The 20067-nt window shown below is 33.2% G+C and overlaps 1 protein-coding gene across 1 annotated transcript in view; it reads left to right on the top strand.

Moving 5' to 3' along the window:
- Window positions 1-1276: 1276 nt before the first annotated feature.
- LOC131850799 (kinase D-interacting substrate of 220 kDa B) overlaps window positions 1277-20067 on the top strand; it is a 39512-nt gene continuing 20721 nt past the window's right edge. Inside the window, exons 1-15 of the mRNA XM_059201160.1 lie at window positions 1277-1889; window positions 4695-4832; window positions 5924-6121; window positions 8396-8505; window positions 11225-11445; window positions 12806-12963; window positions 13546-13749; window positions 14221-14364; window positions 14797-15094; window positions 15546-15753; window positions 16457-16594; window positions 16878-17048; window positions 17782-17898; window positions 18341-18545; window positions 19131-19310. Of these exons, the coding sequence (XP_059057143.1) occupies window positions 1398-1889; window positions 4695-4832; window positions 5924-6121; window positions 8396-8505; window positions 11225-11445; window positions 12806-12963; window positions 13546-13749; window positions 14221-14364; window positions 14797-15094; window positions 15546-15753; window positions 16457-16594; window positions 16878-17048; window positions 17782-17898; window positions 18341-18545; window positions 19131-19310 (2982 nt within the window). The 5' untranslated portion in view covers window positions 1277-1397. The remainder of the gene's footprint in view (window positions 1890-4694; window positions 4833-5923; window positions 6122-8395; window positions 8506-11224; window positions 11446-12805; window positions 12964-13545; window positions 13750-14220; window positions 14365-14796; window positions 15095-15545; window positions 15754-16456; window positions 16595-16877; window positions 17049-17781; window positions 17899-18340; window positions 18546-19130; window positions 19311-20067) is intronic.

Here is a 20067-nt window from a genome sequence, read left to right as displayed (position 1 = left end):
CTCTCCTTTTACTGCGTATCTTCACCTTTGGACCTTTTTGCCGTTTGCAATGATAGATTGTGGGACCGGTTATAAACTTTACGATGATGCGAACGTGTACCCTGACTCACTACAACATTATAGACACGATACAATTTAAATATTTTTCCTCATAATATTATGTATCTATTTTATGTTTATTTACCTAACTGGTATATTGTGACATAAAATTCGATTTTTTTATAAAGCTACATGATAATAGTTTTAATGTAAAGTGTGAATAATGTTTGTAATCACTAAAAAAAGCGCAATAAATAAAGAAAGACAGCTCTATATTAAGTCACTTGGTCTACTTTGTAGGTAATAGCATAATATTCTTCTCTGGTTGAGAACAGTGAGATCCTGCTGGATTTCATATATTTGGGCTGTGTGGAACAAGTTGACAAAACTTTTAACTTAGAATTATTCTGAACCGAAAAGCATTGGAAATACTTTCAGGAAATTTTCATGTTTCCTTTTTTTAAATAATGTAAACTATGATATTACTAAATACTACAAAATACTAAAAAGCAGCATATAAATGTATATTGGATATAGATAGAAAATTTATATCATCAAGAGGTGTAAAAAATCAAATTGTATTTTTTACACCTTTTGTGAGTAGCTGAAAATAATAGGCTGAAATTATATGTATTACTGTACATAATGATTGACAGGAATATATTGAATATTATGTATGCCTGTCAATCAATATGTACTGTAATATGTTCGCATTGGATATATGTCCATGTTTTATTTGAAAATTTGACTCTGCAACATTAAATAAAAATATGTTAACAATTTTTACTGTTAACACTTACATCTATGTTTCTTAGGTATAACAGATTTACGTATAATCGCTGGATTTGGGCTTGTTATACTCGTTCCGTTACGTACTATGTACGACCAAGAAACTCGTTTAATGACATCTCAATACAGAATGACTTGATATCTGCGATTAAAAAGCAAGTTTAGATCATTCAAACGCCATGAAAGAAATACTTAATGGGAGTTCGGCGGCGGGGAGAGCACCCGCTGAGTCGAGAAGCTCTCGAGCTACAAGTCACCGGCACAATTTAACCGGACACCGCGCAACATGCTGCCCCCAGAGCGAGTCGTGCACCGTAGCGCCTCCGCAATCCTCAAACGACTCTCGCTGCATTCTTGCAGCACATATTCTCTTGTACGTATTAGTCGGAAGCGTTCATTCATAGTGAACGCCCTCCGCCCGCCTTACATCACTTCGCGCTCTAAATAGTATCCGCCCAGCCAGCGTACAGCGTCGTTTCGCTCGTAGCGCGGCTTAGTCACAACGTTCACAAATCTGTCAGTGGACGCCGTGCTGTGCGCACTCTTATTATGTGCGAAATCGTAGCATTATGTCCCGTCCACCTCATCTTCCGGACACGTTTAGTAAAGATAACGAATATGTGCACATACGATGCCTTATTGCAAATCTCCATAGGCCGAGAAATGTGTCGAGACCGCCTTCCGCTGCGAGCGAGGGACCTCCGCTCGAGGTTGTTCAAGAGTCACCGCCATCGTCGGACTCCGAGCGCAGCGGCTCTGCATCTGAAAAATCGGAGCTGAATACACCGGATGAGGTGATACCTCCGCATCGTGCGAAAAGTAACAGTATCGCCGGGTCGAGTTTGGCCCCACCATTGATACATCACCATAAACGGCGGAGGCCATCCTTTTTGCACTTGCCTATTGGAAGTGGTAGTGTTGAACACATGGGTCCCATGTCCGCAGGGACCCACTTCAATGTGCCGCGATTCACGGTAACAGCACCGCCTGGAGAACACCGTCGCATCAGCCATGGATTCGCTGCGTTCCATGGTTTCGCTCTCCGCCGACATTCGAACACGGTCTGCGCAAGGATGATTGCAAGTGTGAATGCGTTACTGTTTTTATGAATTAACTAAGAATTGTGCAATTAAACTAACGGCATGATTTAATTTTCCAGTCAAGAAAATGCATGTTTTATCTATCATCTACAAGTATAATTTGTGTGCATATTCGTTGATTTGGTGTGTGTTGAGTTTTTCCTTATAACATAAAGCTTATCGCATAGACCTAAACCATCGATCGTAACGAGTAATTATTGGGGAAAAATATTTTTTAATCAGACACAGTTAATAATATTGAAAAACTTTATTCGCGGTTATTATGTTATTTATTTATTTTATGACTGATAATTAGGACAAAGAATTAAATATTACGTATTTATATAATATAGAATAACTTATTACTTTTAGTAATACTTATAAACTAATCAAAGCATATAGTTTTTGTTATAAATTCATTGTTATTGTAACAAATAAAGGTAAAATATGGCTAAGTATAAATATGGGCAGAAAAGCCGTGGTATGGATAAAAAGTATCCTACATGAATTTAGCTGTAAAATTTTATCCTGAACTATTTGTTAATTTAAATAACTGTACTGACTATGTAAGAAGTAGCAATCATTAAAAAAAATCTAAAGTAGTAAGTAGAACTCAAAAAATAAAACATTAAACATGCACTTTCTGTTGTTTAAGAAGTCTATTGAAAATATAATAAATGTAATATAATATTTTCAATAGACTTCGTGTCTTTATAACAAATAGAGACTGCCTTGTTTATCATTAGGTAGATATAAAACAGTTTACGCCATATTTTATTCAAACATTTTCTTATGTAATTATTGGGCTACCTTGTGATATCAAACGTTATCACTTGAACAAGTTCTTTATTATGTCGCGAAACCTATATCGAGTTAGTGCGTCTAATACTGTGCATTGCGCGGATTGTACCCTTGCGACTAAGTAATATTACCTTCAGTGTGCGTTTACCTGTTTACTATTGCATATAAACTACATAAATATATAAACTAGTATACATTAATTTACTATCGATATGCTACGTTGGAGCTTACACCCAAGTGACGTGCGTAAGCTTACTAATAATTTTCAGTTTCAATAGAGTATATATTTTTAATTCGATTCTGTTTTCAAATAGAACACCCTAATATAATTTTATTCATGCATTCTTATTACATCTTTACATATCTCTAAAAATTTCTGTTTCAATAAACCTTATTGTAATTTATTGTGAATATAATTTTCCAAATTGTGTATTAGCATTTTGTTATTGCATTTGATATATATTGTTCCAGTTTGTTTTTCAGTTGCACGTTTGAGTTATTCATTGGTTTTACAATATTTATTTTGTAAGTGATAAGATGGCACTTCCTCATTGCCTACGTAAAATCAATTTACCGGTGAGATCACTATAATTTATTAATAACCAAAAGTACACGATGTGCTAATATTTTAGTTAGTTGTATAATATTTGTGTGTGATTTTCTGTTCTGCACATATGTTATGTTTCAGTTTTCGTGTTTACATGGATGCTTATTTAGTATTATATATAACCCATTAATTTTCTTTAGTGCGTGTTCAGAGTATCAATTTAGTCATGAACCATTTTACATTCCAATATTACTGACAATTACAGTACCGCATGTATTTTTCTCGTATTTCGCCGTTCATACTATGAAATCTGTAGGTAACGATGCATTGCAGAATTTAATGAGATGGAGGTATATAATTATTGTTTGTATAATTCTATTGTACACATATTGAGATAACTTTTTATTGTGAAACACTAATGCATATTTTACATACACGAATTATTAGCATAAATGTACAGATTAAACCGGATACTACTAGTATTAAATATTGTATCATTAACATAACATAACACTAAACTCATAATATCAGTTCTCAGGAGTGGCAACGGGTTAGGGAAATTTCATCATAGCACAAGCAAGCAAAATCAATACTGGATATGTGTTCAGTATTGGCAAAAAATTACACGAAAAATACCGTCATATTGAAACGGCAATGAAGTAAAATAACAGTTTAAATGTTATTAATGTTTATAGGTACTAAATATATATGTATACATATATATATTTTTCTCCTATTTTTTTCATTCCTATCTTCTGTTACCATTTTACCTAGCATTATTCTCAAGTAACCTATTCCAGATTCTCGTTATTAGATAAAAAATATTCAAGAATAGACGTGGCTTGTTTGTACACATAAATCAAGTGCATACGTACACATGTTGCTGATACCTACTTTCCACTAAATAATGTATTTTTTTGTATATTAATGTATTTTATATTTACTGTGTACACTTAGAAAAATAATAACCTCTACGATTGTTTTGCGTCTTCATTACCTTAAATAAGTTTATAGTCGGTATTTATCTATGTTTGAGAGATCATGAAATATTCTTATTTAACTTGTTGACAATTATTTGCTTGTGAGAATTACTAACAATGTACTAAAAATACTATAGTTTTACAAGAACAAACGTATGTTGCTCAGCATAGTATTTGTAATGAAAAGATTCAATCTAAACACATTTATCTTTGATACTGCAATATATTGTTTATCATACCTAATATTTATTTATACATCACATATATCAATGCGATATGAGAAAAATGTTATATAAGATATTTTCCTAAAATTAGTGATTTAAATTTCAGAAATCTCCTAAAATTAATATATAAAAGTGTGTTAGTAATTTATCCTGAAAGTTACCGTATTGGTGATATGTAACAATTTAAAATACCAGTCAATGGCAATATTTAAAGTTCACTCATTGTAATACGCAGAGCCTCCACCGCAGCGAGTCGATGGTGTCGCTGGCGTGCTTTAAGACGCTCTCGCAGCTGGTAAACAGTGACACTACCGCTGAACTGCAGCAGTACCTCGACAACAATAAGAACATCAACATCGATGACAGAGACGAAGTAAGTAATATAATATAATAAAGCGTAAATACATACATATAATTGTGGATATGAATCTTAGAGAAAACATTATGAACACGGGGAATTATTTATAATAACAATATTTTATTTGCATCTAAATAGTCAAAAAACTAATCCACTCTGTTACATAGACAAGCACAAAACAGACATAATAAAAGACACTAATATGGTTAGAGACCAATACTACCACTCAAGTAGTTACCACTCCGGAAGACGGAGAGGATTCATCTACGGCTTCTTTTTATTAACTAGATTTTTTAATATCACTGGCATACGAGTGTATGCCCATCTGGCTTTTTATTTTAAAGATGTGTGATTTTTTTTTATTTTATTTTTTAGTCATTGATATGTTATACTATATAATTCTTTATTATTACTATTATAAGAATTTATCAAATACATTAATGGACAGTATAGACAAGTGGTCTGTCTGTGATCTATGTTTACATGAAAAGTAAAAGCATATTCTATTAATCATGTACTAGTAATAATGTCAGCTATATTATTGTTATATACTATAACTATTATTATACATGTCTACGTAATCTTATCATATCAGTTACCGTTATTTATAGTTATTACTGCGTTACTGGAAAATAACGATCATGGATTGTTACTGATGATTTAATCATTACAAATTTTGATACAGAAGTAAATAATAATTATTTCAGAGAATTGTGACTAAGTATGTTAAGTTGTGGTCTTAAAGAGAATGATCACATTTCTTTGTAATTGACCGACTCGATGTTACTGTTTATTTTAAAAAGTTGTAAGGCATAATCCTGACTTGTTACTACATTGCTATAATTTTCTACATATTATTAAAAAAACTTATTAAAGTCACAGTATTTCGAATCCTTAGAAATTTAATATAGAATTAAAAAATTCTATGCTATAAAGGATATTTCAACCAATCTTTCGGTAGTTTTCTATTTAATTTCTTTCTGATCAGATCCTAACTGATCATTTACTTTCTAATACAACAATTCTTTCACCAAGTATAAATATAACGTATCAAAATCTGTGTAATGGTGTTAAAGAAGTATACCTATATTTGTTTTTTTACACAGAATGGAACAACGGCGCTCATGTGCGCGAGCGAGAACTGTCGCGTGGCGGCGGTTCGGACGTTGCTGGCCGCTGGTGCGGATGCATGCGCCTGCGATGCCGATGGCTGGACGTCATTGGCATTCGCGGCCCGCGGTGGACACCTCAATGTCGTGAAGGAACTGCTCGACGCCGGCGTACACGTCGACTCTAGAGACTGTGTGAGCAAATTATAGTTATTCTCGTCATCATTTGTCGACTCTAATTATTGTACAGCTATACCTAATTATATATTTATTAGAAGTAAACACTGCGGCTTCGCCTACGCGGTATTTGTTTAGTCATCTTTCGGTGGAAATTTCCAAAAATTATAGTCTACTTGATCTCGATCGGTGAAATGTTTCTAATTTATACTTTTTTTTATATTTTTGAAACTGATTGAGTGGTGGTACTTTACCATAAATACAAGATGTAACAGAGATGTATGACGGTATGAAAGATAGTCCTTGTATTTTTTAAAATGAATAGCGTTTCTCAATATTTTTTAAACTATTCATTTTAACCCCGCGCAGTTTAGATACAGGTATAAATTGTTCCAAATATCTGTTGTATCATAATACAACCCACGTTCCATAAAGAAATTTGTTCAGTTTAACATAACTTACCGGTCGGATTTATATACATCATTCACATTTTATAATAATATAGAGATAACTATATTTGTTCAAGGCGTTCGAAATCTTTGTTTAAACAACAATAATATATTGGACATTTGTATTGGCGAGACACACACAACTGCATGAATGGTTGGCAGATTATTTTTGTGTTGTTTATGTTCAGAATTATTTTTAGTCTTTACTTATTCATTACATTTAGTTATGTGGAAAGAAATATATGTTGAATCATTATAGTATTTTAAAAATGCTCTCGGAAATACTTTGTGTCAGACGATTATCCCCAATTTATTTAATGATATCACTGGAATTTTATACTTAAGTTCATTGTACTTCTTATTAATTATAGATCGTTTCTTGTTTTCACCGTAATTTACTGATCATAGACAGTAAACAGTTAATTCTTCATAATTACACATTTTCTTTATGCATGAGTTACATTGCAGTCTGTCAATAATCCGCTGTATCGTTTCTTCTAAAAATAAGATTTAACCCTTCTATTTTTAAAAAGTAGAGAGATTGTTATTGTCTTATCATGTTATGTTGCCATTGAAATTTAAGAAATAGTATTTACCCCTTTATGTATTAGTCATAGTAAAATGCACATGCGCTTGTCTGACCCAAATATTTATAGTAGAGCAATGACCAAAATGTATTCTGGATTGTGTACACAAAATTTAGTGTATTTATACTTTAAGTGGATCTCTGCCAAGATGTGACGAACAGCCTGAGTGACACATTCTTAAATGTGTTTGAAATGTACGTTTTGGAACAATTATGGAACAATTTTTAAATCTTTAGTGTTGATATCTTTAATGCATGATTGAGTTTAATCCACTTTTAGTCTTTTTTTTGTTATTTATATCCATACTGTATAATATTAAATGAATAAGAATTGTTCAATAATTTATTAAATATAAATTATTCATTAAATGTCAAATTTTGTTTTTCTATTTATAACCTGAATATAGATTACTAGCCTAAGACATTCAAGCTATCTTTTAGCTAAAAAAACTAAACGAAGTATTAGCTCGTTTTGTATGTATATCATAATCCTTTAGATCTTGAATTATAAAATAATTATTTTGGTAAAATTATCCTAATTCGTTCTAATATATTTATATGGTATAATGTAATTAGTTGGTTTCCATTGTTACGATTGATTTTATTATATATCAGTACTATATGGTAACGCTCGAAATAAAAATGTAGTAAACTGTAATATTTATTGTATCTGTGCCAAATGTCATACAAATCCACTTAGGGGTTCATGCGTGATTGAATAAGAAACGTTGGAATGTCTTCACAGACTTTCACATTTATCATGTGTGTGGGATGAATCCCTTCTGATACAAAACATCTCAATATAAACAAGTTCAGTGAGCGAAGAGAAAGATAAGGTCATTACATAAATAGAATACCTACATATGTACTATAATCAATTAAATGGATCATATAAGTACGTATGTTTAATCAAATCGCTTCAAACTATGCTCTGACTAACAGTCTAAACAATCTTAATTAGCTAAGACTTTATACTATTTAAAATTATCCAGTTAATGAGGTCATGGATAGTTACGTTCTCAATGTACTACACCGGCATCTAGGGTATGCAAAACCAAATGTAATTGAATTTTAGAAACCTTGAATTACTATATCTAGTATCTGACAGTAATTTGTTTTGAAATGACTGATCAATCGTAAATTAATGAAATTATAGCCAACAATATTAGAACTGTGTGTTCATATAAAAATTAAGTAGTGTATAATTATTTATAACAATTAGTTATGTATATGCATTTTTTATTTATTATTTAACAGGGTGGATGGACTCCTCTAATGTGGGCATCCTATAAAGGACATGAAGATGTGGTAGCACTGCTTTTGGAGAAGGGAGCTGACGTACACGCACATGGCAACTACAATATAAAGTATGTATCAATCAACTTAATCAAATAAATATAGTTATGTTAGCAATGCTAACTGATACTGTGCAACATAATTATACACAAATCTATAATATTCCGGATGATTATGAATGCGCTTGCGCTTATGATCGGGACTATACTCAAAAAACTATCATTCATTAATGGATTCTGCGTAGAGTTGGACAGGTTATGTTAGGGATTGAGACGGCATTGTTAGTAATGGTCAGGTTGACCTCCACGCGACCTTCCCTATTAGCTATAATTGTTAAATCGTGGAGAATTCGCCATATATTTCAATTTTTCCTCATATTTTCTTTCTCCGCGGAAGTTTTCTTACGTATACCATTAGCACAGAGAAGTGCACAGATCCATATCCATCCGTTATAAAGAAACAAGATACGTTCCATATAAGGTCCAATAGTCCCTTTCCAATCTGACGTATAATCTTCTTACTATTAGGAAAGAAAGAAAGAAAAACTACTATTATTCGAAGGTGACGGTAGAACAAACATGTTAATGTTATATTTAATTATCTCTTGTTATTTCGAACAGTACAATACTATGTCGTACTGATAAAACCAATCTTTTGTTGAAAATGACAGACTTAATGATAAATGTTACTACCAGGTAATAATAATTAGGACTAAGCTCTTTGTTTTACCTCTATGCGTCAGTATATAATTTGTTTGGGGAATCTATTGACGCAATTGTTTGTTGTGTCTCTGATTGTTGATTTTCGTAAAACATATTCTGTTACGGTTTTACTTATTATTAATAAATTATGCTATGTATTTTATTATTGTGTACAATATAATAATAAAAACCCCAGCACAATTCACTGAGCGCTATATAGTTTCAAACTAACTAGATACAGCTTGTCTTGTAGGTACTAAACAACTGGTATATAAATACTTAAAAACCTTTTTATTGAAAATACATCCATAATGTATATAGTAAAACAGCCAGATCAATACAAACAATGATACTCATAAATACAATTGTTTGTGCAGTGCGAGGAATCGAAGCTGAAACCATCGGAAGTAAGGCGGTGTGCTAAGCCTAACACCGAGGCGATCATTGTTTCATCTCGTGTTTTATACTCGCACATCTGTCATTTTTATACTAGTTTTAATCTGCAGCATTCCTCGAGTGAACAAGAAAAAAAATGATAATCTAGAATACAGCGTGCGCCGCCAATCGTAAATTCAATCAAGATTATGTGAAAATCAGTCAAGCATGCATATTTTCGTAAAGTAATCATTAAAATCACACAAAATATAGCACTCACTCACATTTACAATAATTACTGAGATGTTACGTGAAAATTGATAATAAATATCTTTTTATATGTTTATTTGCACCTAAATCGAATATAATGGATGAAATGAAATAGAAGAATAAGAATTTAGAACTTCAAATTTTCTTTTAAATTCTCTTCTCGAATATTTACAGTTAGAAACCAATGCATTCGCTAATTGCATTAAAAGCTAGAATAGTTACTATACTTTCCTGTAATATTACATTCAAATGACGTTGGTATATATCCACCCTAACTTGTTCTTATGCGCGCAAAAAGTTGTACAACAATTTACATACATCAACAATAAATAACAGGTTATGTTAGTCTTCATTGATTATAATTTTTAATGAAAGGATTTTTGTATACTAACATGAAAAGGAAAATGATCAAATTCCTATCTAACGCAACATGTTATGTGAATTACACATAAAAAAGTAGTATATGTTACTTACGTGGCCATAAATAACAGGTTTTTCTTTTTATTTGCTATTGAAATCTTATAAGGATTATTGGAAAAGGAAAAATATGTATAACATTGTAAAAAAGAGAATAGATACAAGTTTACTCTGATAACACCACTAGGGATATGAACCTCGGCTCAGGCCTTCGAAATTTCGATCCCTGTTTGAATTAGACGTGGGATTGATCAGAGGATCATCATTATCTCTTACTATGAGAGTATGGAGTAGGTACATTTTGCATGGTTACGATACACCAGTGTACGAATGTATAACTATATATAACGTAATTTACCGGTTTGCGTTTAATGGGTATATCTGCCAGGCATTCATCCTTAATTTTTGTATCTATTCGTATGTGAATGCTACATTTACTCTTTTTATTACTCTTCTTTAATCAGTATTTTTCCTTTTAGTCATGTTATTCTGTGATTTATTTAACGAATACTTTACCTCCATATGACATTGCGCATTAGTTTTTATACATATGACATATTTTCATATATATATACATTTTTTATAGCTATATTATATATCATTAACTGGCCAATGTAGTTGTTATTTTCTTTGCATCTTTTTTCTTTATAATACGATATCCAAAGGCATCTTAAACGTAAACGCAAATAAAATTTTTATCTGTCTATCTATATACAAGTATATTCCTACGACTTTAAAAGAAAAATAAACGCATAAATATAGCTTACAGAAGCTTTGTCAGCCTGCATGATTGTATGTATGATTTCAAGACAATTATTTCAGCCGTTAGCCATTAATTAGTATTTTTAAATTTCTCCTTTTAAACACATATATGGCAATGGATGTAAAAGAGCGGGATATACCTCAGACAAGCATTGCTATGCTTATTAAGTTATCCCAACACAGTATTATTGTAATTAAATTGTTTTTTTTAAAGAAAATAAACATTTTGTAAATATTTTTATTTATGTTTTTAATATTATCTTAGTTCGCTAGTATGGGCGTCGGGTCGTCGGCACAGTGGAGTTGTGCAGCGGTTGTTAAGCGCGGGCGCACGCGCCAACTCGTGTGACAAGTACGCGACGTCGGCGCTGACGTGGGCGGCGCGTGCCGGCGACGTCACCGCCTGCACGGCGCTGCTGCGGGCCGGCGCAGACCCCAACACCGCGGGCATGTACTGCTGGACGCCCCTGTTGCAAGCTTCCCATGGTGAGCACATCTTACACCACGTTTACAGTAATCATGACAGAAAACACCACCTTCTTATCTCCGACCCAAAGGTTGTCTGGAAACGATAAGACCATTTTTTGTACCTTCATACTGCGTAATTATCTTTTTCTATAAATCTGTAAATTTTGATTGTTGTATTTTTCAGATGCAATACAGAATAATAAATAGTAAATAAATATATACGTATCGTATATAGCTATACAGCCTATGATTAATATTTAAAAATCTAGTACTGTATGTGTGTATATCGGTAATAATTCTAATAAAAATATTAATAACTCTGGTCAATTCACACAGTATCTTATAGTCCCAAGACGACTGAAAAAAATACATACTACTGAATCTCAATATATTGCTCTTTCTATAAAATTGTGAGATGAATATTATATTTTATAGTAATTATTAAGAAATAATTATGTATTGCGATTATATATTCTTATTCGTAGCCGAGCGCTGACGTTATAGAAGGCATTTTAATTGTTTAATTTATTATAAACAAATTATACAATGTTTAAGGAAAAGTCAGAAAGATATCGGTTACATCATTTTGCGATGTTACGTCTCACATGTCATGAATATATCAAGAACGAGTTTTTGGGAATTTGGCATTATAAACAAACTATAAACAAAATATGGTATTCGATTCAGAAACTTTGCCCGGTTGATTCACTCTTATAAGTTTGTAACTTTAAGTACATAAAGACAACTGCTGTCTTGATCATGAAATCACAGAAAAAACAGAAAATAGTCTATATGCGAAAAATACGGAAAAATATACGTAAGTTGCCTTCGATTTTTTTTATAACTGTAATTTGTAAAAGCTCTCTATTCGCGCGTAACAATGAATCCAAATTACAAAGAAACACAGTTTTGTCAATGGGCCAAGTTTATCTGAAAACACTAACATGAGTAGCTAATGATTAATGATATGTTAAACACAAAATTAAATAAGATGGTGATGTTGATATTGTTCTTTGTTTCCTTATAAATATAATACTAGGAGAAAAAGAAAAGCTTAGTTCTTTTTCTCCTAATTGTTATGATATTGCAGTACCGTTAACACTGTTTTTATTATCTTTATTTTTTTTCTACTGTTTATATGTGTGTAATTCGTATACATTTATATCAAGTAAAGGTTTGGCATAAGATGGATGAGTTTATATAAGTTGCAATAAAAACATATATAAATACTACTACTATACTTAAATTATAATATGTAGCGACTTTTTTATGTAATAAGAATGGTAAACTAATGGTACTCATGCAGACGACTTCTTACAGTCTACTTCTAATTAAATTTATTTTAAGTCTTTATATCTATTATTTTCAATCCTTACAGGAAATCATTTCGAGATCGTACAAATGTTGCTAGAACATAAGCCTAATGTGAACGCGTTAGATAAGGACGGATACACCGCGCTCGCAATCGCGTGTAAAGATGGCTACTACGACATCGCGTTGGCACTCATTAACTCCGGTGCTTACATTAATGTTCAGGTATACGAATGTACTCATTAATTTTACGTATTTTTAAATAAACTCCTTTGTAGTTGATTTTAAAATAAAGGATTTTCGTAATTGAAACAGTACTACGCAATTTCTTTCCATTTCAACACGAATTGTGATGATAATTTTCCAATCAATATTTCATTGACTGAAGCAGGAATGCTATTATTTTTCTATAGAGTACTTAAGATTTAATGTAAAGGTAACAAATTCTAGAAACTAAGCCCCCTAATAGACAAAGTAAAAATCCAAGGGTAATCCCAAGCTAACAACTTTATATATTTCATATATATTTTTCTTCGATCATTATTGTTCTTTGTTTATGTTTTCAACTGTCATCAAACAAGGTTCACAATTTCTGTGTATATTTTATGTGTTAACCTTTACTTATTATAATAATTCTTTTTTATTGCTTCATATGTTGCTTATATCAATTTGTATATATTTGGTCATATTATGCATTGAAGTCGGTATTTTCATTGTAATACGAAGATTGCATTAATTATTACTTTCTACTTTAAGTTTTCTGTATGTATACATCTAACGAAGGTATTTATATTTATATACTTTTAGGATCACTCAAAAGACACACCACTGATACACGCAGTGAAAGGTGGCCATAAAAACATAGTGGAGGCTTTATTGAAGAAACACGTGGACGTGGACCTTCCCGGCAAAGAAAAGAAGACGCCTGTATACACCGCAGTTGAAAAAGGACACGTCTCCATACTCAAGTTGTTGCTTGCTTCCAACCCTGACTTAGAACATAGTACTATTGTGAGTATTTATCTTATTGATTATATAAATGAGATATTTAACACATTAATTAAAATCCATCGATATTTCGATGCTGTAACAAATATTCTAGGAGCTCTTAAATAATATTACCATACCATACCGTATTATAAATACGTGAAGATATATATTATAATGGTAATATTATTTAAGATGTAACATGTAACTATGTAACCCCTAATGTATGAACAATTATAATATATATAGAGGAGAGCAGATAATTTAACAAAAATTGCATTTTTGTTAAATTATTCATAAAAAAAACATTACACACAATTATGTATTCGACACATACGCATATATATACACTTTTGTTTAATTGTTATTGCGTGTTCCAATATCTTTTTGTTTTTGTTTTATTAACATTAGTCTAAAAATTGAACCCAAGAAATATTATTTAATTTAACTGTTCAAATGTAAAAATATTTTTAGCAAACATGTTTTGTTTATCAGAGTGGTGACTCGCCATTAATGCGCGCAGTAAGATCGCGTAATGCCGAGATGGTCCAGCTGCTGTTAGAACGGAAGGCGCGCGTCAATGTGGCCGATAACCGCGGCGACACCGCGCTACACATAGCAATGAGAGCACGCTCTAAGGTAATTAACAAAATTGTAATAAAATATGGCGGTGGCCACGCTATTCTCCTTAATTGAGTTTTAAAATATTTTTGGAAACATATAAAAGCACATTTGAAAAAAATAAGAGCTGGGTTTCTTGTCAGTTCTTCTTAGCTCGATAGTACTCCGAACTAAATTAGTCATATCATAAGACCTCCGAGTAAATTTAACATATCATAAGACCTACATGAATATCATGAAAGTCGAATTCGAAAGTCCTAAATTAGTAATGTTCATAATTTAACATTTATTTGGACAAATTCAGTTACTTTATTTTATAATCGCTGAGTTATTTCAAATGTTTGAAATGAAAAAGTTTCTTAGCAATATATAATATTCGTCATCTAATAGTGACGTGATGTTATAATTATTGAAGACCTTTTCTAAATTAACAAAATATTTCTATTTCAGCAAATAGTAGAAATTCTGCTTAGAAATCCAAAGAATAGTCAGTTATTGTATAAGCCGAACAAAATGAATGAGACGCCGTACAACATAGATATGAGTTACAACAAGACAATACTGGGCCAAATATTCGGCGCCCGGAAGTTGAACACCAACGAGGATAACGAGAACTTGTTGGGTTACGAGTTGTACAGCGCGGCGCTGGCGGACATGTTGTCCGAGCCGAGCCTCTCGGTGCCCATAACCGTGGGTCTGTACGCCAGGTGGGGGTCCGGGAAGTCGTTTTTGCTCAACAAACTCAAGGGTAAGTCATATATATATCTACGACGGCCTCGGTGGTATGGCGGTTTAGTACACCGATTTATTTTCAATGGTCACGGGTTTCAAACAGTGTAGTTTGAAATGTTTTGTCTTTTCAAAACTATCGTTTTTATATTTGTTAAGTATTTAATTATTAATAATTTTAGCCCAAAATGAATACGTTTAATTTAAGTTGGAATAATTATTTATTATTATCACTCGTTAATTAGTTAAGGCAATTAAAAGATTTGCCGTAAATTATACGTCAGTCAAAAGTTATTCCCGTTCCACTCGATCCCGAACTGTTCGAAATGCAATCTCTGAACGGCCGGACTTAAGTAATCACACTACGACCAATGCAAGCGATCAATACAAGCAATGAGAAATGTATTGCATGGGTCGGCTAGTAGCAGATGAGCTTGGTGTTAGACTGCAGTGTCGTGTGGTGTCCGCAGAGGAGATGAAGAACTTCGCGCGTCAGTGGTGCGAGAGCGGGTGGTCGTGGTCGTGGGCGGTGTGGTGGGCGGCGTGGCACGTGGCGGTGGCGGCCGCCACGCTGGCCGCGCTGGCCGGCGCGCCGCCCCCCGCCGCGCTCGCGCTCCTCTTCGCGCTCTTCCTCGCCATATACCTCGCGCTATACGTGCTTTGGTACCTGGGAAACAAGTTAGTGGTTGCTCACCTTCTTCTATGGAAAATAAATGTTAAATATGCTGACGGCCCACCCGGTGCTGAGTCGTAATTTTCGCCGACCTCCACATCCCGCCCCCCATAACGATGACCCTCCTCTTCCCGCTCTGGTACTTTGGAAACGAGGGATTCTTCCCTTTCACTTATGTCATTTAGACAGTAATGCTGATGACCATCAGGTGGGCCACCTGATGGTACATAGTGTATAAACAATATGGAGGCATAATCATGTAATAGCATCTTCTACGTAGATGGGAAAGGTGACAAGGGCAGTAAAATTGCTGTCACTGCGTCATCTCATCTCTCAACCTAAACAGCTTACAAAACAAACTTCTTGGTAAAGAAATACCCACAAATAACCACATGTTTAATTTTAAAGCGTTCATTAACGCAGTCCGCAACGTCTCCAAAGTTAGATTTTATAATATATATAGTAATATTAATTATATATAGGTAATGCATTAGAAATACTACTAATATCACACGTTGACATTATATCATATATATGTGTTTTTGTAATGAATAAAAAAAAATATTTGACCGATTTTAATAAGGTTTTCTCCTATAAAAAATAAAAATTCATATATAATAATAAAACCAAACTAATAAAATTAACTTTATTACTCGTTGTTATTATTAAATTATGATTTTTAATTCAATGGCGGGAATTATTTTTCAGATATGAGTGGTGGTGGGCGGGCGGCGTGTTATCTGCATTAGGACAGAGATTCAATTCCCTGCTGTTGGTGTTGCAAGTGGTATTCTGCCACCCTCCTGGTCCTAATGATCCAAGGGCTTTACCCGCCACACCTATCAGGTATAATTTTTATTATTTATACAATTGTTAAGTTTATTATTATACATATAGATTATAGAAACTACCAGTTTCTATAATCCATATGTATAATAATACTTCCACTGTATATTATGGCATGTTACCCGTTATATAACTATGACTGTAGATTGTCATTTTAATCAAATAAGTCTTCTAAATTATAAGTTCTTACAATCACGTCACGTGCGTGTAACACTAAAATTATCTCTATAAAAATAAATATACTAATATGAAATATCTTAAATACAAAAATGATTTAACTAAGGTTCCACTTCACGGAGGGCATGAAGGGCGGTGGTGGGCAGGAGGGCGAGGCGATGGTGGTACAGATGCTGGCCAGCCTCGGGGAGGCGCTCGAGTGCCAGTACGGAAGATTGTGCACAAGGCTCACCAGGGCCTTCCGCCCCAAGCCAGTGTCCGCTACCTCCGGCTGGAAGTTTGTATATTTATTTATTACAGCTTTAATGTACAAATACAAAAGTAATGGTGCATATGGTGGACTTGACACCTTAAGGCATTTTCTCCCAGTCAACCATAGGGCAAAACCTCTTTTTACTTAGTAGGCGGTGCGATTAAGTAAATAACTTGAAAATAATAAATGGAAGTAGCAATATATATATCAAATAATATATATTACATTAACTGGTGTTTCACAGTGATCGATATTCGACCATAATTAATTTAAATTATAAGTTTGAGCATCATTTGAACGAAAGAAAGAAAATAAGTGCATGGTTTGGGTTTTAGCATTTCTAGATATTTTTACATACTACGATTGGGGCAATCTTGCTAGGATTCAATAATAGTGAACTTTGTTTAATGAATTTATTTAATTGAGCTGAATCTATTAAGTCACGTTGAAGCAGGGCCGGCCACGATTTAATTTTTGTTTATTGTCTTTGTCATGTAAGATTAGACTTAAGATTTGTTTCTCGATGCATTAGCTATTACGTTACGTTACGTTATACTATCAAATATATACACTGTAGATTAATTGTAAGTAATAATTGGACTTGTCTTAAATGTCTTTAATGGGCCACGCATATATATATATATTATGCATATAGGATATTTTGAATTTTATCTACAAACAATTTTTTCAATTCTGTAAACCGTCGTATAATGCGTGACTATAACTGGTTAAAATAAAACTTTCTTTTTTGTTTCAGATGGCGCCGAATGTGTTGCATTCCATACATAGTAACATTCGAGTTGTGCTTCACGTGCGTGCTGATAGGATTGTGCGTGCTCGTCATGTACCTCACTGACAAAGAAGAGAACCAACAGTAAGAAGACATTTTAATTATCTATACACAATCCAAATTTCAATCGAAAATTGCACCTTATAACTCGAAAATGTTGTAAAATCAACTTATAAGTTTTAAACTTTTAAGTCGTATTTTCCAAGAGTCTCATTTCTAGTTAATGCAGTTTATTATTACACGTGCATTATTGAGACCCGCGACCATCCGAAATTACAGTATTGCGCTAAAACATTACACCGCTAAGACGTATTAGAACTCCCGTGCTAAATAATTATATTTGTCTGTTTGTTTGTCAACAATTCACAATATTCACTCCTCTTTAAAATTAAGAAAATTCTCGTTTACTCCACTACTATTTGTCGTCTCGACTTTTCGTCAATTTCTCGGTTTTTCTCGACTCGAGAGATCTCGAGCGAAAACCGAAAAAACGACGACTCAGTGAGGGCGGGTCGTCGTCGATCAGGCGGCGTCAAATCCAACAGGGGCTGATGGTGTGCGCGGCGGCGCTGGGCGGCGCGGCAGTGCTGGCCAACCTGTACACGTGGGGCCGCGTGCTGGCCGCACTGCTGCGCGGCCCGCGCGCGCGCCTCGCCGCCGCCGCCCGCGGCCCGCACGCCGCCGCCTCCGCCGCCGCCCTGCGGCCCGAGGTGCAGGCCCTCACGCATCTGGTTCGTACCGATTTTGCTCACTAACGGTAAAGAAAACCAACTTGCAGATTGACAGTTACACCTAAATGTGCATAAATCTAACGCTGGTATAAAAATACCAAACAATATAAAGAGTAATCAAAGTTTTACTTCAGTTTTTTCCACGGATATCTTCGCTATATATTACGATATATATACATAATTTTTTAATACCTTTTTAACTGGACGTTTACTAAAATCTTTTTAACAGATTTTCAGCAGTACGAACTATTGCTCGCAATGTAAATAATTATTATATTTATTACACGATATACATATTATGATTTAAGATAATAACAATATTCCTGGACAAATCACACCCAAATGGATACAAACAATCACACTTTTGACTACAAATGTTTGATCCATGCGAGGAATTCATCCGCGACCATCGGTAGTTAAGTGGTGTGCTATCAATGACAACATGTATTGAATCTGAATAATTAAATAATATACCGTGTCTAAAAATACCATTTCTTTTAATTCTATCTCTATTATATCTTTTATATTTTGACATAAAATTTTAGTCTTTTGAAGAACGATTCTATTCTAAAATCTTAATTGCAGGTTACATGTCTAGACGCGTTCACTGGACAACAGACGCGTTTGGTGGTTGTCGTGGACGCGCTGGACAGCTGCGAACAAGAGAAAGTGCTCGCTCTATTGAATGCCGTTCATGCGCTCTGCTCAGATCCCAAGAGTCCATTCATACTACTCTTGGCGATAGATCCACATATCATCAGCAAGGTGAGAAATCAAAGTTATGTTCTTGTTTTTAATACAAGTAAAAAGTACATAGTTTTATGTATTTGCTATTAACCCGTTTAGTTAATATTTAATTTATATATTTTTACATTTATATTTTCAATTTGTTATTTTATGATTTCACTATAAAATTACTTTTGAGATCAATAATAAACACAAAATCATATATGGGTATATAACAAAAACATTGTTTTACATATTTATCAAATATCCAAGCATATTGGCTTATTGTAATGTGGCGTCATAAAATCTTTATTTAAATATAATGTATATTTTATATATTCATATAAATAAGAACATAGTTTATGATATAAAATTACTTCATAATAGTGTAAAATTGTTTTTACGTTTGTACTCATATCCTCTTTAACTTGACTATATAAGAAACCGTAATAAAGTTAAAATAATCAAGACTTTAGTTAGTAGATAGTGTCCTATCCATATTTATACATATATGTCTGTATAAAATTATGAATATCTATCCTTAATGTAATTATACTAAAGTATTACTTTTAATTTATGTAATAACATATGTTAAATATATTTTATGTAATGTGCAGGTTGCATGGATGGAGGTTAGTTATATTTACATTGGCCAGTTATAAGCCCAGAGTGTTCAATGGAATTTCGTGTTACAATTATAAAATCCTTGTACTATATTCTGTTTTTACCTATATGACAATTTATATGTAATATTAAAGGATGTAGAGATCTTATCACGTTTTACGCATTATGTAGC

The sequence above is a fragment of the Achroia grisella genome, unplaced genomic scaffold (assembly GCF_030625045.1).
Source record: "Achroia grisella isolate CSIRO2021 unplaced genomic scaffold, CSIRO_AGI_Agris_v1 utg779, whole genome shotgun sequence".
NCBI lineage: Eukaryota > Metazoa > Arthropoda > Insecta > Lepidoptera > Pyralidae > Achroia > Achroia grisella.
Note: the sequence above shows the minus strand (reverse complement) of the source record. Positions and strands in the feature narration are given on the sequence as shown.